We start from the raw sequence: 22,012 nt of genomic DNA on the forward strand, positions 1-22,012 counted from the left end.
CATTGACAATTTTGAACACCGGTGAAATGACACGGATCCCTGCTCCCCCAGCGCGCCCAAGCTCCTTAGACTTGTCCCTCTGCTCGACTCGGTTAGATTGCATGTGGAAGGTAATTCCTGATCGACACGGCAGCGATCCTGTGTCAATTTTAATCACTATTGCTAACGGCTTAAGGCCAACGAGTACAATCAATATTTCGTCTGACCTCAAACGAAATAGTGATTGGAAGAGCTAAGCATCCTGCATCCGGTAAACTCGAGTCCATGCAAGACCTTCCTCCGGAGGAAGAGTACGGCTTCTTAGGTGGCTTTATTCTCGACACCGCTATTCAAGCTCAGAAAACGTGTACCAAACGCGAACTCTCGTGGAAGGTCCCCGCCGTACAAGATCAACCGGAATGGCGGGTTACCTGAGCCAATGAAATTTTTTATGAAAGCCAACAAACGCTTACTATCCCTGGTTCGTTGACGGATTAATGAGAGAAACCGAACCTAAAACAGTACTAACGAGAGAATTGGACATTCGATTTCGCCAAGAAGGTTTGTACGGATTCCGCCCCGGCACAGAAGATCTACCGCGCCGCTTCCCCCCGCGGACGATAATGTAACAATAAAGCCCCAGGACCAGACATAATGAAATTTTACTTGTTAAAGAATCTGCCAAGAGACGTTTGTTGAATTAATTTAGTATGTTTCTTAAGAGTAACCTTGTCCCTCATGACTGGAGGCAAGTGAAGGTCCACGCCATCAAAAAAAAAAAAAAAACAAGAACAGCCTCCGATCACAACTTGTATGGACGGATTGAAATGCTCTCTTCTATTCGGAAGTTAATCGAGAAAATGGTCCTGTTCTGTCTCGATAATTGGGCCGAAGCAAATAACTTACTGTCAGATACACAATTTGGCTTTCGTAAAGGCAAAGAGACGAACGATTGCCTTGCGTTGCTCTTAACAGGAATTCAAATGGCATATGCTAGCAAAGAGATGGCATCAGTTTTCTTACTGACTCAGGGGGCTTGTTGTCTGGAAAACATATGTATTTTTCGCAACGTTATTTGTCGACATCACGAATTAGCTACGTGGACCTTCCCCAGGGCTCATGTCTAAGCGCCCTTCTCTACAATTTTTAAGTGAATGACATTGACAAATGTCTTCTCAATTCCATCACGCTAGGGCAGCTTGCAGATGCCGTTGTGGTATCTATCTAGGATAGGATCCGCCAGCTGGCTTCTTCTTATATTTTACTAATCCCTGTTGAAAACGACATACCCCCACTCGACCAATGTTTCCAAAATATTAGTTTTGTTTCGGTCGTATATTTGTTCTGATTAAAATATTCTATATTATGTACCAATTTCATGCTTCTGGAAAAATCAAAGATTTAGTCTTTATATCCGCATTTAAACGATCATAACGTTTTTTCCATCGGAATACAGCAAAACAAAATAATATATATTCGTTGTTGGACATTACGAAAAATATCTTCATGCCTCTTCATTTTTGTAAATTGCTTTCTGAGTCAAGCAACCTCTGTCACAAGAATAATCTTCTCTGTTCGGATTTATTTTAAATATTCTAAAACTACTTTTCTGCAAGGTTTAATTTTTGTTTTGGAGCAATGTATAGGTTTGTTCCAGTACTACATGTGATCGTTTCGGAGAAAACAGCAGTAGAAAATACACGCTCCTATTTACACCGATGATCGATTCAGTTGAAAACTGTAAAATTCAACTGTATCGATAGTACCAAAGGAAGAACAAGAAGCGACTTCCGGGATAACTTTCTCCCTGTTTGCTCAGTACTTCCAATTTACTCGGTACTGGAACAAAGACAATTTTTACATGAAGTGCCAAATATTTTCATACTTTCGCTACACAGCCTGTTGATTTCTAAAGGAGGCATTTCCGCATTATTCTGCACAAAGAACAGAATGCACGATAACCGCGCTACCGGATCTCTCGGGAACTTTGATTTTTTTAAAGTGCTTAATTTGCATTAAGCACTTTAAAAAAATCACGAACTTAGCTCACTTTTTCGCCACAACTTTGTATATAACCACTTCATAGAGGTATATTTCAGTCCCTAGGGTGGCTCAGCTTGTTGAACAAAGCCTATGTTAAGAGTTAGCATATTATGTACTAGACTACCGCCCCAATACCTCAACAGTAACAGTTCCAGGGGGTTCGTTTAGGGCGTATGTTTAAAAACAGGGCATTGCCATCACCAAACAAAATTCACATCAGATTTACAAACCATTTTGTAAGTTTCTATCACAGGGTGTCTACTATAAAGTAGCCTTGCTTTATTGGTATTATTGAAATATCTCATGAAGTATTCAGACTCCCATATGAATCTTTTACACCATCTTTCCAACATGATTCTAAATATTTAGAAAGTAAAAAATGGATCGAGATATAAAAATATTCAATTTGTTTATACTAATTTCCGAACTCTTAAGTTCAATAAAAAAATCCAACTTTAATTTTAATTTCTTTACATATATTGTAAAGTTTACGAGTTATCATTATGGTTATTATGGTATATGTACAATTTATTGAATAATAAGCTTAACAAATAACAATTGACACACTTTTTTGTTAAAGGGTGTGAGAAATTTTTTTCGAAGAAATCGGATATTAATGTTTATGTGGAATGCACCCTTCATAGCAAAAAGCACCAATTTAGTACTTTTCGTTATGTTTGCATTCACGCCGCTCATTTTCCGGTACACTTTACGTATAGTGGCGTTATAGTTTTCGTACCCCATCAATGTCGTTGCGCCCCATCCAGGTTGTTGCGCCCTATCCAAGTCGTTGCGCCCCAGCTTTAGATTGGCGACTAACCAGCAAATATTCTACAACAACAGCGCTGATTTTTTGGACTTTGGTACATTTTTGCCTTTCTCATGTAGAAAGGTTATGCAATCACTCTAAAAATCGTCAATCATACCGGCCCGGAGGGAGTATGCAGTGAGGGGTTGCTACTTTAAAATTAAAACTAGTTTAAAATGTCTTAACAAGTTGAAAATTTTCGGCAGGACCCGGACCTCCCGGATCTTACTATGTGATACTGAAACATCGCTTGAAACCAGCGGCGGTCAGGCGATGTTTCAGTATCACATAGTATCTCAAGATCGTGGCTGTCGATCCATTGTATGTATGTGCAAATCGTACTGAACAATATTCATTTCCACCATTGTATTGAACTTAACCAGCCATGGAATCGTAGTCTGGACAAATGAGAAAAGCACAATTGCACCACTAGGTGGATTAAAACAGGTTTTTATTTTGGGAATGCATCGAGTTGAGACGAAAACGTAATATGATTAATATCGAGTATAACACTTTCCGAATGTAGAGAGAAATTTATGAAAAATGACGATTTCCATTCGACTCTAGCAGGTCCTGATCGATTTTGATGAGCATTTGATTTTTGTTGTATGACCAATTATATGTATAGGTCAAATGTTCAAAAACAGTAATTTAATGTCAAGATAATATCATTTTGAAACCGCCAATTTCGGAGGTTTAGAATCTTCGATGAGTTTTACAAAGGTTAAACAGCGCATCATTTGATAAAATAATGTTGACGGTATATCGTCCAAGAAGTATTTATGGTGAATTTTCTCAGGTTAATATTCATGACTGCAATAGAGTCTCAACAAATTCGCTAAAAACACGAACTCTGTTACTATTTTCTGAAAAATTAATTCTGCATAATTTTAAAACTTCAAAAATTACGATTTCGGAATTATGCCATTTGGACAGTAAGATCGATTTTCACCAAACCCCCACCAATTGTAAAATTGGTATTGTAAAAAAACGTAAGGGCGATACTTCAATGCTGATAGGTGGGACCAAAGGGGCGATACAATCATTTTGTCAATTTTAATAGCAAACACAAATTTTAATTTAATAATTTCAAATACTTCATGAAGTTTTGGGTTTCGATCACTGAATCATGCAATCTAGGATGTAAAAAACACAATAGTTCTTAAATAAGAAAAAAACCAAGTCTGGAAATATTCACTGTTGATTTTCTTTGAATGGTGTCACTGCTAGTATCGCTTTTTTCCAGAAAAAGCGTTGATTTTTAGGTCTCAGTCGCGTTGGAAATTTGAGTAAAGTATAAACTTCATTTCGATTAAAAAAAATCGATTTTTTGGCTCAGTACAATTTACATAACCCCTTTAGGAAAATTCAGTTTTCCCACCACAATGCATTGATTGAGGAATTTAGATATTTTATTAACAGCATTAGCAATAATTCGTTTGTATGTCTATTTTATGGGTCATTTTTTCGCTTTTCCATTGATTTGGTTTGAGATTTCCAGCACTGATGTTGTCCTATGCTAATTTGAGCGATTCTCTGTGTCCTGCCACAATCCCATGTAGTATGTGTTATCAAAAACATCGCGAAGTATCAAGTTCTAAATGTTCTCAAACGATATAATATCCGAAGAGAGTGATAAGAGTTATAAGAAATGTCTCATCACACTGTTAGGTGGATTAAAAGCGTTTTTAAATGCAAATTCGCATTAGTTTCGCGCATCCAGAAGCACATTTTTCATGCATCCAGATACATTTACCAGACACCGTACTGTCGGACAGCGACATGTTGACGATAAACAATAGATTTTAGTAAGTTCACAATGTAAACCCAATCTGTCCTCATGTTGTCATGTAGTAAGAAACCCTTGTTTTGATTATCCAGACGGAGACAGCCGACTTCGTTCTTCCTATATATACATACATACATTTCGTTGGTGTGCTGTACGACTGTGTTTCTTAATTTTTGATATGGAGCATTTGCAGAGCGTTAACTTCTCCCGGATTGAGTACAATCTGCACATTTAGTAATTATTCCACTTTACGAGTAGCTGGTTTTACAAGACATTTCCAAAATTCGAAAGCAACACAATTTGTCTGCAGTCGTTTTTGCCGTGTACAGTCGTGATTTACTGGTTGGACACTTTTTAACTGAACCGCTTTTTAGTTGGACATCCGCTAGTTGGACCATTGTCCAAGTAGAAAGCATCGGAACGTGAAAATCCCATGTCAAATTGACTTTGACAATCTATCTAACAATCTTTTTCACTACTAATGTCTTCTTTGGAGAGTTTTTAACATTTGCCAGTCGATCCAACTAGCGAATTAAATTCGTTAGTTGGACATAGGCTGTGGCCCAACCAACGAATCACGACTGTATCTATAGCGGAACGATTTTTAGTTTCTACTCTAGGCGAGATGAGAAGGTAGACTGACCTTAATAAACTGGTAATTAAAATAGATAAATTTTGTGTATTTATAGCACGTTCAAGGAATTTTTCTTCTAAAAGTGATTGTGTTAAGATAGAACGGTGATTTTGGTCCTCGTCCAAGTAACCACGAAGCATTATTAAATGACTTTAGACATGTTCATAGGTATATTTGTTATTGTTCGGTGTCTCCAAGCACTACAACAAGATTCTATTTTTGCATTTAGAGTTTTCTATAACAACTTCATAGCGTTTAACTTCAAAAGCTTTTTAGCACGATGTCTATGTTCTGTATGTCTAGCACTATAGATTTAATGTTTAAAATTTTAGGTGCGTCGAAGCATTAAAAATACCTGTATACGGCTAGTTAGCTATAGGAATGCTAACTTATAGTCAATCTAGAGTTCAAAATTAGCGCTTATGGTTACTTGGGTGATTCTATTTCTATAGTCACTAAATCGTCAATTTAAACAGTCGGCATGACAAACAAAAGAAGAGAGGAAAGGTGGGTACGTTATCGAAAGGTATTTTTTTCTTTTGCTGTGCCGATAAAGAAGAGAAGTTATTTAAAAAAACACAACTCTGTGTTAACATTGCTGACAACCATTAAGGTGCTCCTAAACTTGCACATTCTTTCGTCTTTTCCGATACTAAGTGTGCTTTAATAATCTCTATAGAACTATGAAGCCGTAAAGCATATGTTTTGTATGCGAATATAGTGCATATCTAAAGCCATTAAATAATGCTTCGTGATCTCTTGGGTATATTCCTTACCCCTTACTTTACCCCTTCCATCCCCAATCCTTCCATCATCAGGAAAGTCATGAGAAGACGATTCATTAGTATCAGTTGAGCTAGACGCTACTGATTCCTAATTCCTGAATACCCACAAACTCAAAAACACGTAGCTATGGCAATTTTACCCCATTTTGATACCATGGAATAAGAAGCTGTCGAAATTCACCTGTCTGGTACGCTATCTGTGGATGTGGCAATATGAGTCAACCGGAGACCAATAGAAACCAGGGACTCACGAGTTTCTCATGGTTGAAGAGGTACTAACTCATACTAAACTAGAGGGCTTAGGTTTAAAAGGGCCCAGCAGTAATACAAGCCTTGGGGCCCGACGCGGCTCTCGACAGCCCTGCTTATGTGATGAAACTGGATACAACGGGGCTTCAGAAAACCCACATTTTGTTTTTTAATATACATTCCACTTCGCTACTAGAAGGCTTTGAATTCAAACAATATTGTGTTGGCGAATCCCCTTCAGATGATTTAGAATCAGGATGATAGGGTAAGAAATAACGATTCTTCGGTTGGTCGAGTGTCTGTCGCCGTGACTCATAATTTATCTTTGAGTGTGAAATTACTCCGGTTAAACGAAACTGAAATCAGCAGCTCAAGAATGTTCTACTTCTGGTATATTAATCCAAGAATGCTCATCAAAATATTATTAGAAACAAACAAAGATTGCCCCGCTCTTTTCTTTTGAAGTTTTCATGGCGACCGTAATGCAGACAGCTAGTATGATTTTATGCATCTATCCTCATCGCGAGATTCCTAAAATCTCGGGACACCTGGCCCGGACCCAATGTGCCTATGCGTAAAGACGGTACTGGTCATGGTAGCATTTAGTGATACGATGCTTTGCTTCAGACATTCTATTTCTTTATCGCGTTGGTCCTCTCGCACAGTATAGTCGGCTTTAATCGAACTGACTGTATTATTATTATTTGCCACACCAGCAAATCCACAAACTTAATAAAGCAATGGTTTCAATGAATTGTTGACTATAACAAAAGTCTATTTGGCATACATTTCATTTTTCAATAAAGCGTTCGGAAGCAACATGTGTTTCTAGTGAACACACACATGGTACAACTTCGTCAACCGTCGGCTGCTGTAAGATATTTTACACATCAAACCTCGAAGCAATCGGTATATTTAACCGAAAATTCATCGCTTCCAACAAACTAAAAAATTCAATTTACGCCGTAAAGCTAGTATACTCTTTCGATTATTGACATTTGCCCTCAGACCATTACTTTGCCGTTTCAGATAATCTCTTTTCCATTGAGGTTATTCATTTGATGAAACATGGAAAGCACCCCTGCTTTATGTTTTCAGATTACCTCGGTTTGGGTCCCTCGGTGCTTCATTCCGGGTAATGAGCTAAGCTGGGTGCTTTGGAAGGTAACATTTTTGAAAGACCAATTTGTTTAATCTATTTTTTTTAGTTTCAATCATCGGGTGACGCACGAAAGCTGGTTAACTTTGTGGAGCAATGCGAAACTACGAAGATCGATAGTTCCGAAGGAATCGACGAAACCTCGGGTTGTGATTTCGTTTGAGTGAAATCCCGCTAGACGCTTATTTTCGACGTATTGGGCTCATGATAAGTGAAGTCACCAACTCACCAAAATTTGGACCGAATCTATCGATAACTCTTTGGTCTAACACATTCAATTAGTGGCGACGGTTTTCACGATATTGAACATATTGTCTGGGCGTGCGCCGAGTATCGCTCCGCCAGGTCTGTGCTGATGGATTCCCTTCAGGCCTGAGGAAGACAACCCAAAGTTCCGGTTCGGGATGGCAAGTCGCAATCTCCCCCATATGTCTCTCATCTACCTCTTGCTAAAAACAATAAATTTCAAAATTTAGCCCCTCTCTTTGTTTTTTTATCATTCGTTCTCAGAAGTCTCTTATACTGCCTTTGTGGTACTGATACGCATCAGAGCGTTGCTGCGGTCGCCCTCATTCTCACCACTGTACATGCATCAACCGAAATTGAAACCGAAAACGACCTGAAGATCTGACTCATTTTGGAGAATGTTTTTGACAAGTATATAGGCATCTATTATAGAGAGCAAATTTGAATCTGTTGCCCTTTTATTCTTTTCATAAAATTACATTCATGCCAAAAAAAATAAAATAAAATAAAAATAAAGTATTATTTATATAAATAGCCTCGGTAGTTAATAGAAACATTCGAACATATTGCTCTTCTATCAAATAAGCCACATGAGGTCATCAAGTGAATCTGAATCTAAAAACCAATTAAGTAATATCCACCATAAGTATTGCTAATGCAATAATTGGGCTTTTCTCATAACATCTTATCTCATCTTATTTTTTTAAAATTCAAACAAAGAATCACAAGTCGCGAAACAAGGTCTACTAGATAAGCTTACCTGGATCGTCGTCGTCCTCTGCCCAATCTATCTGAGCTCGCGAAGTACTACCCAAAAGCATCACCGTCGTCACTAGCATAGCCATACTTAGCATCGTGTGCTCGTGGCATCCGTATTTCCACATATTTTATTCAGAATAATTGCACCACTTTACTAAAAGCCAGCTTGCGCTAAATTAATTTTTAAGAGCTACTTTCAAATTTTTTCCACTTTCACTCCTTCCTCTCTAACACTGTATACTTTCAAAAAATGGTCATTATTTTACGCTAGCACTTAAAGTCCTACTATTCCGAGTGGTAACCGGGTCAACCGCCACTTAGATCACACTCGACGCGCTGCTAGCAGAGAACTTTCCGGCTGTAGTTTTTTGCCTCCCTCCACTGTGACAGCTCCAGATTGAATATGATTTCTTTTCGCCACCTTCACCACTCATTATTTCATCTCCATTTGGTCACCGTTCCAACAATTCCCCTCCTTCTCCACAACTTCCCCGGCTGACGGCTGCAATTATTAGTTTTATGTATTTTCCGCTTCGGCAAGACTGGATGCGGAAATGGCTTTCTAGTGTTTTCCTCCAACTGTCGACGCCACGTTGGTTCGAGTGCAATTGTTTTTTTAGAGCGGAAAACGTTTTCCCGGCCCGTCTTTTCAATGCACCAACTCTATCAACTTCACAGGAGGGCAGGTGAACAAGTCATGCAGCCGGTGACAATCATACCGTCTAAGTCTGGGCCATAGCACCTAGCTCAGGTGTGGTGTTAGGCTGCTGATTCTCAGTACGACAACTCGAAAATGTAGATTAAGCATTTCATAATCGCATCAGATGATCTGCTATTTGTATGCGGTTTTACTCCTGCTGTCATCCGTTGGTTAGCCGTTGGTGGCTCACTTGTCTAACGACACTTTTATGGATCTTGGAAAGCCGTTCCACATGTATGGTGCTGTTGATGGCGATTTTCGGTGACAATGCCGTACAGAACTACGATAAGGAAGCATGTATACTGCGCGGTTCACCAGATAGCAAACCAGTCAAAGTGAAAATAATTGTAGGCGTTCTGTTCCGTTTTGAGCTGATTCGTTAGTTTTCCTTTGCGAGTGAAAAGTGCGCAATCGGATTGAATGTTTTAAAACTTCAAGGTACATACATAGGAATCTTTTTGTGAGCTGCCGGAGTGATTTTCTCACTTTTAATTCGGGGTTGGATTTCACTGAAACGAGAGAAAAACAGAAAAATAAATGCAAATTTTGTTCAACTGGTTCGCTGCGATGAATTCAGAGATAACGAAACGAACACGATATCCGTAAGGTCATAAATATTGTTATTAGATTTATGTTTATTCAAAAGCATTAGCAAGGAAGCGGTTGCTGAAAGGAATTCCTAATGGGCTCAGGCAGCATGCATAAAGAACAGCAGCCACAAAGGCATCGTATTTTGCCTTCCCCCGCTCAATCCACCATTTTCCAAAACCCTGGAGGAAAATGACAAAAAAAAGGAAAATCCACAAAGAATAAGAAGATGTCAAGTGCATTTATAAAGACGCCAAATAAAACGGCAAAACGTCGAATGGAAAGCAACGAGTTGTTGCCCGGAGGGAAACTTCAGATAACAGAAGCGGGCTGGTGGCGAAACGGAGAATACACCAAAACCACTCGGAGGACTGGGGAAATCTTGATCTGAATAAAATAAATATTTCACTGTCCTATTGTCGTATATATAGCGAGGCGGACAGACGAAAGATGTCGATACACTGAATCAGTTGCAGAGAAAAATCCAAAGGGGGATGGAGAAATCCCAGTTTAAGATGTTTTTGTTGTTTCTCCGGCCCGGTTTCATAGGTATTTGCTACAAAGTATGTACTGAAATGTTTGAATTCTCATGCTTAAATTATTTTCAATTTTGTGTGTCTTATATTTGTGGTTCATTTATACGCGAGTAGTTTTACGGCAACTACCGAAGCTTTCATTTTATCTTATGGTGCTCCATTTATACAGACATATAGTGAACACCCGTTTGCTCGTGTTTATTTAATCGCTGTGAAATCGCTGTCAACTTAATTTCTTATTATATAACAATCACCAAATCAGTTACACATATTGGTGTTCATAAAATTTCTCAAATAAAATATCGGTAACACCCAACGAAATATGCATTTTACAACATTGATGAAGAACGTCCTCGATGCTTTGAAAAATGTAGTATGGTCGCTCGTCTGCTTGTATTAATATTTAACCAGTCTATTGCGGAGAAAACCTTTCTCGCTTAGAGAACAGCTTTAATTGCTCCGATTCACACATACACACACCTGGAAAACAATGATTTGGAAAAGATGTATTCACAAATTCGTGTGTCATGTATCCCAAGTGATCATGGTTGTTAAAAACCGCTCCACGACAACGAATCTTATTGCGAATCTTTTCTTAAATCCACATTGCGACTTTTCAGCCATGCGCAACCCGACCGTGCGTTGAATTACGTATCCATCTAATATGCATCAGTGCGAGTGAGAAAACGTTTTGACGTTTGTTTTTGTTTCGATCGCACTCAAGTGTTTCCCATATAGCAACAACTCGACGAAATGCTATATTATCTCGAGATAGACAATATGTAGTACGTAAATACACTAAAAACCAAATGTTAAAAAAACGTATAACACCCGCCAGTGCTTTTTCTATTTCAACACAATAGCCTCATAGTATTGATATTTCATTCGAAAGAACCTCAACATATTTACCCGCAACAATGAACAATAATCACATACAGTCACATGCTTCGACTAACAGGGAAAGAGTTGGTGATATTCACTGAAATACTTAGAATTGACGAAACTGCCAACTACAGTTTCTGAAAGAATAAATATTTTCAAAAAAAAAAATAATAAAACTTCATACAAATATGGAAATTTTACTTCATTAGCATATAATTTTGAATGCGATATGATGACTTACATATTTTCGTACACCAATCAATTACAATTGATACTAGCGACAGTTTTTGGAAAACCAGAATTTTTTGTTCTCACAAAATATTTACAAAAAATAGGGGGAAATACAGAAATTTCGCATTTTTTTACAAAAAAAAACTTTTTTTTCTCTCCCAATATTTAAATACAAAAAACGATAGAAATTAATATCAGCTACATTTTCACATAAAAATTACAATAATTTGGGAAAATAAAGAGATTTCATTTAATCAATAAATATTCCAATTCAATGCGGTGTGCTAAAAAATTTGATGCACCTAATCGATTGGCTACAAACTACATTTTTCTGTAGATGCCTTTGATTTTTCTGTAGTTTTTAGAATTAGATTTTGTGAGCTTCATTATGTAGGGGAACATGGGGAGACTTGACCAGGTTTTCAGCTAAAATTGCATAAATCTCTAAAAAAGCCTTCAATCCCCCAAAAATCAGTCAGATATAATGCGCAAAGTTATTGCGCGTCTTCATGATTTTTTGCAGAATTTTAAATTTAATTTTTGAAAAGTCACAAAAGTTTTTCTGTGATCGTTTTTTCTGGTCAAGTCTCCCCATTGCGGGGAGACTTGACCAAGGCGTGGGGAGACTTGACCAAGAGAATTTTGAAAAATCATAACAAAAAATAATGACATAAAACATACTGTAATTATTTTTTCCCCTATTGTCGAGATCCTTAGGTAGCAGTAAAAAATATAAAAGAGTTGCATTTGATAAATTTTGATTTTTTCAAATGCATTTCTTTTTAAGGATTAACTGTACTGCTTGCATTGCATGTTCACACGTCACAAAATCAGTCCTACTATTGCTAACTTTGCTTACAAATTTTAAAATATAAAGACTTATGTTTGGGGTGGGATTTTTTTTATGACGTGATTAACATTAACAGTAGATACCAAAGCATAATAAATATTAGGAATTTTGTATCTTTCTTCAGCTGATCGCCACTTGGTCAATTATCCCCATAAAATCTTGGTCAAGTCTCCCCAACATTAGTTATTGCGTTCAATGTCATGCGAATTCTAGTAATAACTATTCCAATGTTCCAATTTATGTAAAATCATTTCACTGCTTCACAAGGATTAAGATGGTCCCTTAATAGTAATTAGTAGTCGAGTAGATATGTCCATACAAAGTTTGATAAAAAAATTACATCATTTATTGCAAATTTATTAATCACGTAATATTTTTTTTTGGATTTTTACTCCAAACTTTTAAAATTACCTTAAGGAATCGAAACATATATAAAAATATTTTTGAAAAAAAAAATAAGAATCGAATAGAAGACGCTATAGCAGAAAATAGAATTTTACGCTTGGTCAAGTCTCCCCATGTTCCCCTATTTAGGACCGACGAAATCTGAACATTATGGTTTCAGATTGTTTGGGACTATCTAAGGTATGACATAAAGCTTGGCTTAGCTTTGGTAGACTACCCGCAGTTGCACTTCGTGATTGACCGAGTGAGTGAAAATGCACAATGAACCAAAATGAAATGAAGACTGGAGCAAATCATTCTCACTGTGCATGTTTCAATGACTCAACATTTTCATAAAATGGTCAATAACGACGCCGGCCACGTCCAATGCTGTTCTACCGGGGAAGGAAAGGAATGTTAGTTCGATACTCGCTGTTGATAGAGACCGAGACTGCCTCTGCATCTCCACGAGCATTACGGGAAAGGAATTGTGTTAGTAGGAAAGGGAAAAGATCAGGAGATGTCTTGGTAGACAATAAGATCTTGGCAATAAGCATGAATTTCGACCGCATTCAATTTCCGAAAAAAATTATCGAGCGACTTGAACTCCGGACAGCCGGCCATCGGGAGTGTTGCTTCTTATTTATATTTCAATGACCGTTTTCACCTTTTTAGTTCGTATTGTTAGTATTAGTTTTTAATGTTCATTTAGCTTGAGCTTGTGCGACTGGCCCTACTAATAAAAGGGAGATGAGTTAACCGCGAAAAATTGAATCGAAGGTCGTAAACAAAATGAAGCTATAAACTTAATTCAAATATCATTTTAACATAAAAGAAACTAGCAAAAGGATAAGCAATAAAAAAATTCGAATACAAAAAACAAAGAATTAAAATCAAACTGGTACTACAACTGAAAAATAACGATTATTTTCGCGACAAGGGATTTGAACAGAACAAAATTAACTGAACTGAAAATCTTATTTTATTATTCTCCAAACCACTAGAGAGAGAAGCAAGTCAGTTTAACACGAAGAGAAAAGAAGCATTATTAGAATTAATCTACTAATTTACAACAAAAGCATAAGAGAGATCGCCTGTGCCTGCCACTCCGCTACTGACCAGAAGCAATTGGAATTACAAAATGTTCATTGAACAAAATAAAAAAGATGTACGAGATGAGGTACAGAGTCCTGTTTTTGTCGGCTCTAACGACATGTAAGCAGGAAAAACTAAATTACTAGATTGAATCAACAATGTATTAAAACCAGAAAGCGCAGAAGATGTAAGAAAAAAAAGAGACGACTCCCGGTTTTGTCTTCTAACACAGTAAGCAAGCTACATCACTACCATGCCCATGAAACATGGTCCACACGGCAACCTACAACACGGCGCATGTCCCATTCAAAACCACATGAAACCACTCAACACAATGAGAAAACATATGTTATAAACCTGACTCAATTAACCGAAAGCAATCCAATAACACGACAACAAAACATCCATTCCTCGAGCCGACACGTCTGAAGGAAGCCGGTCACAGATCCTCGATCCCTCCCGCGAACCGGCAACTCCCAAACCCCATACATGATCAAAGCCATCACACCACTCAGACAAGACCATGCACCCTCCCCACGCACATCGAACTGCCCGTGGATCACTTGCCTAGTTAGCCAAACAAACACCCAAACGAGTTCCCTCAGTCCAAAAAAAAAATCCCAGCCCGACTGGCATCACCCGGCGGACGCGCACTTCCCCGCAACGCCGCCAAATCAACGAACATCCAAAACCACCCAAGACAAAACCCGTACAACTCCGAAAACAACAGAACCAAGACCATTACTCATCTGTAACAAACCAAAAACGGAAAAACAGCCGCACAACAAGGGAAGCTCATACACAAAGACAGCAGTGCCGACGAATCACCCAACAAAAATACGGACTCGTATGAAAATAGCCGACCGCCGCCCCAAACTCACCACAAAACATGCTATCCAAAAATATCGCCTCTTGGTGCGCCAGGGGAATTGTGGGAAAACCGACACCCCACAACTTTCCCTAGAAATCAATTTTTTATTCATTTCATAATGACACATTGTTATTAGTATGATTATGTAGAGCATTTGAATGCAAATTGGATTTACGTTAGTACGCTGAATGTCATAAAAATAAACAAAACATACGACAGCAGCTTTCATACTCGTCTGGATGTTAAATTTTGTTGGTAGATTTTATGGTTTTAACCGAACAAAAGCTTTTCAAATCACCACATTTTTCAGTACCTATTATTATCGGCCTCTCCTATGATCAACTTGGTGCATTGAAGACAAGTTTGAGGAATTCAATATTTTTAATCGCGCTGTTGGCGTAAAACCGACACCCATTGGTTAGGGTAAAACCGACACGCTGTTAAGATGGTTGTGTTGACATTCGTTGCACTACAAATGGCTGGGGATATTTGTGACACTTCAATTACACTATTAGCACATTATAGTAATAGCAGAAATTTACAGAAATACTTTTATTGTGTTTATTTCTTACAAGTCTCTTTAAAAATCAAAAATTGGTAATTTTGCTTATCAGATTCTATCGAAGCTTTTGCTATTTCTGCAAAAAACTCCTCAAACCGAAGTTCTAGTGTTCTCTTGGTTTGTCATAGATGTACTTTATCACAATGAGACAATGATCGTTTGTATAACCTCGTAGATCGTTGATGATCAGAATTCATCAAGGCTGGAAAAGGTAGTTTTACTAAGAAGTGTGCATCACTTATAAGTCAATGAATCCGATTAGCAGAATATAGAACACTTGCAAATCTACGAAATAAAATGACGCTGAAGGTTGCAATGATGTGCGTAAGGGTTATTTGGAAATATCATTATCAAGAAATAATCCTATAGCATAAAATACTCATGTTTATAGCACTACGCTTTCGAACTCTCTTCTCCTCACTACAAAATGAAGCTACGAAAAGCACATATTTGTATCTCACATACTCACACTTTATTACTCAGGCATACATCACATTTTTAAAAAATGCAAACTTTTTAATAAAGTGGAGAGAAAATAAATTAAAGGGGGTGTCGATTTTACCCCTATGGGGTGTCGGTTTTACCCGCAATGCCTACAAAAAGTCACTTTGTTTTCCAAGTATTGCAACCAATAATTTTTTAATGAAACTAATTTTTTGAAGCGCTGACAAAATTAACCCTTGTTAAGAATTTTCTGAAGAAGAATTCTGCGTAGAAATAATAATTTTATTGGTTTTGTGGCAACCCAGAAAAAGTGTTAAGCTTAAGGTGTCGGTTTTAACCATAATTCCCCTATCAGTGAAGAGAATAAAAAAGAAGACGCGCAGAAATGAAATATGGAATTGTATATTCACAACAGAAACCGAACAGAGTGAAAATCCGCCATAGTAACACAAACGAACGCAAACAAAGTCTGACAAGTATCATGCATGTGTGTGGAATGTAGTCCTTCGTCGTATAAGTGGGCCCTACATGAGCAAGAACACTGAAAAACGACCCTATCTAAGGTATGACATAAAACCCTAAAATACTCTTCGGAATCATTCTATTATCGCATAAGTTTGAAAAAAAATTAAACTTTTTAAATACTTTAAGAATATCGACATTTTGAAATCTTAACACACCTACGCAAAGGCTTTCGCTTTAATTCCATCGTGTAACATAGGGAAATTAAATCAGAAGACTTTGTCTTTAATGTAGCTGACAAAATCGGGTCAAAAAGCTAACAAACTCTGTTGTAGAAAAATTCAGAATCGGACAAACACGGGGACTAATAAAATAGGATCTAAACTGTAGTCAGTACTTTGCACCGCTCTGAAAAGCGCTAATAATTCTTTACGAAGTAGATTCACTGAAAAACCTTTAAGCGACTCGGTAGAACGCCGAACAATGACCAAATAAAGATCCTGAATAATGTTTCCACCAAGCAAATAAGAGAAAAAAGTGTACTGTGCGACGATGTATAACAAACTGAATCACTTAATGCGTTTGAACAAGTAACCAAATTTTAGCTAAATTCTGATTGGCTCGCTAAAAATATATATCTAGGACGCATGATGACGATGATGATATTGCTGCTGATTGAACAACGCGCGCTTCTTGGTGTCGTGCGCATAAAAAGTAGTGCGTTTTTTAGATATTTTTACCGGGTGCAAAATTCATCCCCCTAAGGAATCCATGTTTCAAAATCGTCCAATGCTGGTTGTTTGTTGGACCAACGTTGGGCGACGCCCAGCAGACCGTTCAGCAGGCGTCCATTACTGGACTTGCATCGGATGGTTTTGAAACAAATTTTTGGGCTTCTCAGTGGAGTCTAGCGTGTTGCTTCTCTTTCCAAAGTTTTGTTGTTGTATACAAACGAGTGGTGCATAATAATCTCAAATTCAGTTGTTATTTCTGGCTGAATTTACCGAAACCAGTATTAAGTTGACCGAAGTTTCACGCAGAGAATTTAGTTTTATGCGCTTGATTATTAGACCATGCGCTTGATTATTAGACCAAACATAAGTATATTAATCCCAATTAATCGAACGCAATACTTTAAAATAAAATAAGTTGGCTCAATAACTTATTACATGTCTTACTTTCATTTTATAGAATTTAAAGTGATCGATATTCGTCCATTAGTCGAATATTAATGCATGTACCGTAGGTCCAACATTGATGCATGTACCTTAGATACTGTTTTTCAACATATAACAAATATATTTCAAATATTTGTTTTGATTCGATTATCCGAAGTGAAATTTTGTTGCACCCTACGGATAATCGAATCTGGCCTGTATTCATTATTTTACCCATTTTCAGTACCGGTTCTTTGTCGACATGCCACATAACAAGCAAATCTGTTTTTCTATTGTCGCGACCGTTCGCATACGAACGTACATGTCACAGTTCAGTAAATGCACAGCCGATTGACCAACCAGTTGCGACCAGTCACCAGACGACTGGTCATAACCGTGACATTTTCCAGCTATGCTCAACATTTACCTTCCGACGCTCAATACAATTCTTCTAGAATATTTACAATAGTCTAATTGCATGGAAAACGTAGTCGAAGGTAATCTAAATTAGAAGGTTTTATCAGTTTTCAATAATATTGTATGAAGATATTAAAAAAATTCATTTTTCACTGGTAGCACTGCTTCAGCGACAAACAATGAGACTAAATGTAATAATTTCTGTGCTACTGAACCCTTTTTGATTATATGGTAAAAATTTCACTTAGGAGGGTATTACATAATAAAGTTTTAAAGACATTGAATTTTTTTGCATATTTTGCATCTTTAACGTAAGAAAAATAACCTCGAGAAAGGATTTACTTTAATTTGACTCGGTTCGTCTCCTGAAGCCCATCAAACATAATTCCGTATGAGGCTGACAAAATCGAATCAAAACGCTGACAATCTCGGGTGTAGACAAAATCGGGAGCTGATAAAATCGGTAGGGCCGGCGAAACGCTTTTTTCCCGAGTGGGTAGTAAGATTCGGAGTGATTTCTACTCGTAGTGACGAAAGTTCAGACATGGTGTATGTTAGTAAATGTGAAAATTTACGGGTAATATTTGGTGGCTATTTGGTAATACCCTTTGTTAACGGGCTGTGTGACCGACACAGAGCGAAAATTTGTTGATTACTGATACTACAAATCTTCCACAGCTAAGTACCAATTACTCTATTCTTTTAAATTTCGTTGCATTAATTTTCTGCTCCCTCCAATAAAACCTTTGCTCGGGTACTGAAGCCCGCATGACAGTGTTGACTAATGGGAAGGTATATCCGACAAGAGACAGCTTCTCTGGCTCAATGAAGGTCGTTTTGAATATTTATCCGATGGCAAAATAATGCGAATAAATCTCCTTTTCGATATAAATTATATTCATCTAATACAACACTCCTGGAAGTTCTACTTCCGGACCGAATAGGGTGATGAGCCTATTTTGGCACCATTAGGGAGAGGGTCGCACTATTTTTTGAACAATTTTAAAAGAAGCCATATTATCTATAACCTTTCTCAGCATAAAGTATCAGTGTACTGTTTCTTAAACATCTATATAATGCTTATTTAGCAGAATTGCCTCAATTTTCAGCATAAATGAAAATAAATGTTCCATTCTGTGCATCTATTCCCACCTCAACGATCCAATTATCGCCTCATGGGTGTGCCAATTTCCACCTCATCGAAAAACAATCTAGTTGAAACGCAATGCCTCATATTCCATTTGCGTCGATTCTAACTAGGTATCCAGATCATGGACGCCAACGTGTGATTTGTAAAACGAATCATTCTGCTTTTTTCAGCCGATCAAAACAAACGTAAACATCACGCACATCAATGAAACTCATCAGCTGTTAGTAGAAGAGCGCCCAGAATTGCGCACGCAGAAAAAAACCATTCGAAGGTTAGCAACTGCAATGACAAGTTTCACATCACATTGCTTTCTCCCGATCCGAATTGTATGTGCAGATGAAAATAAAATATCTGCAATCAACAATTAGTTGAATAACTTGAAGTAATTGATTACTTATACCTGAAATTGCATTACATTATATTTACAAGTTCATGTTTTGGTTTGGCCGCACTGGTGATTCTTTTCTGTATGATGGATACAAAAAGTTGGTTTTGATTGTGGTAGTGTATCAGCAAAACATGCCAATAATAGGAACCCCCGTATTTAGTTTTATCCTATTATAACACTAGGCCTATTCTAGCGTTTGACGAGTGATTTTAAAGTGAAATTATCGTAAAAAGCTTCTCCAGCTAAAATAAAGGTATGTATCAGTGCAATGTTTAGTATATTTGTGCTGGAATAACGAGATATGAGGCGGTAAATGCTGGCTCGTAAGTGTTTATTTTGCTAAGCGCCGTTGCATCCAGTTTCGGTCCACTACGTGAGTGAGGCGGAATAGTAGATATTTCAATAAGGTGATTTTGTTTTAATTAAAAGTTGGATTTAGAGGATAGTTCTAAATACATATGTGCACAACAAATAAAGAATATAACTTGAGCTTATTTTTTCTCACCTGCTTTAGCCAAATCGATAGTGTCATTATCTCATATGCTTGATTCGAAACCAAGGGGTACGAAATAGGGTCACAATAGGCTCTACTGCCATAATAGGCACATCACCCTATAACGCATTTAAAATCATCGATATATCGCGAAAACTAGCTGAGCAACACTCGGCCGTGTACGAAGTAGTATATTGTCTACGTACCCGCCTGGGAAGTAGAGATTGATGGTTTGTCTCCGACAGGGGTCTTAATTGCGAAATATGGCGTTGGTACTTTCCAGAACCCTTTGCTTCAGTCAGTGAAAAGTGCTGCATACATTCTCCCCACAAATCTGATGTTTTTATATTTACCCATCAACAACCACTGCACTCTTTGCATTTTATGGGGAAAACATTTCTTAGTTATTTATGCGATAAATCATATCAGACTACCTTAGTTTGAATTATTTTGCATTGCTCCATTCCTGATAATGAGAAGGCGGACACTTAGATTAGAATGGTAATGAGAAAAGGCGTACAGTTAGGCATTAGAAGGTGACATTCATGAAAGATCACATAGCTTCAACGAGTTTTCCAGTATTTCTTATCAGAGGACGCTCGAAATTTCGTGGAACAATGGAAGGTTAGGAATCCCAAAGGCACAAACAAGCCTTGGTTCAGTCGTTCCAGTCCGAAATGTGATAGCTATCCTCGATCTCCCTATATGTCTCTCATATACAGATTTTTTAACGCGATGGATGGCCAAATTTAGTTATCTCTTCTCATTTAATTGATATGCTGTCAGCTATAGAGTTCCCAGCGGATCCGAAAAGCGATCCGGTTCATGATGTCCTTTAGTATTCTTCCGTATGCCAAAAATCTGCAATTTTAATTTTTTTCTTTTTCCAAACATTGATGTCCGGCCTCTCTTCACTTTCCCTGATACGGTATCTCCTACTCTCAATCAATTCCTCCTGTGTATATCTTTTGTCTACCTTATAATAAGCCTAATAGAGTTTCTCCTTGTTGCAATTTTAATCAAATAATGGTTTGTGCTAAAAAATAACAAATTGTGTGTTAAAATATATTCCCCCTAGTAAAAAAGTTTAAATTTTAAACAAATCCTAATTATTATACCATATTTTCAAGAAATTTAAATTGTAAGCCAAAAGAAATTTGTATCTCAATAAAAAAAATGAAATTATTGTGCATCGAGAATTTCAGACGCATGCATTTTATGCGCAAGACAAATATGCGGTTAATTTCAGATTTTAGTTTGTTCCAAACTTTCGAGTAGGTATTTCTCGTCTCGGTTATTTTCGAGTGGGTAGTACTACCCATACTACCAACGCTATCCGCCGGCCATGAAAATCGGGTCTTCGCTGTATAAACTTTTCTATGTTCTAAGAACAATTTTGAATTGCTCGAAAAATAAAAAATGGATTATGCAATCTTCAGATTTACATTATTGAAGACACAGAGAAGACCTGATTTTATCGGCCCCTGATTTTGTTTACCCCCAATTTTGTCAGCTTTTGGCCCAATTTTGTCAGCCTCATATTTATCAAAAAGAAAGAAATAAACAAAACACTTTCTCAAAAAAATCGAAAAGAAATCCGTTTTGACACATCGGCGGACCCCCCTGTCCATTGAAAATGTCCAAAACTATTGATTTTCAACAGCCCTCAACTTGTCCTTGAATATAAAACATTTTCCGAAAAAATTGAAATAAATTCCGTTTTGACACATCGACGGACCCTGTGCATTAAAAATGTCCACAACTATTGATTTTCAACAGCCCTCAACTTGCCCTTCAATTTAAAACATTTTCCCAAAATATTTAAAAATAATTCAGTTTGGCTCATTGACACCTCTAACATATCCATAATGTTCGAAAATAGATAATGATCATTGACCCAAGAATTAAACTAAATCACAATCATGGCTGCCAATTCTCACTTGTGATTTTTTCCGAATTGCTCGCTGCAGATAGAATCATGCCGTGATCACCCTCTCAATTATCAAATTCAACCACATCAAAATCACTACTGCTAGAGTGCAAGAAAAAATCGGTAGTGATTTTTGTGAGATGATCTTTTGATAGTTAACAGAGTGATCACGGCATGATTTTATCGGCAGTGAGAATTTTCGAAAAAATAATAGCGATAATTATCAGCCATGATTGCGGTTTGATTTTTTTCATTTTGATTTTCCCAGCACTACTTGTTTGTACACAAGCCATTCCTCTACCGTTCGTTAATTATCCGTATCTATTGATTGTATATACAGTAAGATTCCGTTTTAGCATGCTCCATTTTTGACAACAACAAAAATCCGTTTTTGGCAACAAATGGGTTCCGTTTTTGGCAA

The 22,012-nt window shown here is 37.3% G+C and overlaps 1 protein-coding gene across 2 annotated transcripts in view; it reads right to left on the reverse strand.

The window, feature by feature from the left end:
- The window catches only part of LOC131677846 (serine-rich adhesin for platelets), a 694,115-nt gene that overhangs the window by 592,722 nt on the left and 79,381 nt on the right, over positions 1-22,012 (reverse strand). For both annotated transcript variants that reach the window (XM_058957912.1, XM_058957911.1), the window contains exon 2: positions 8,453-9,660. In XM_058957912.1, coding sequence (XP_058813895.1) covers positions 8,453-8,576 — 124 coding nt within the window. In that variant the 5' untranslated portion in view covers positions 8,577-9,660. The remainder of the gene's footprint in view (positions 1-8,452; positions 9,661-22,012) is intronic.

Source organism: Topomyia yanbarensis, chromosome 1, assembly GCF_030247195.1.
Source record: "Topomyia yanbarensis strain Yona2022 chromosome 1, ASM3024719v1, whole genome shotgun sequence".
NCBI classification, from domain to species: Eukaryota; Metazoa; Arthropoda; class Insecta; order Diptera; family Culicidae; genus Topomyia; species Topomyia yanbarensis.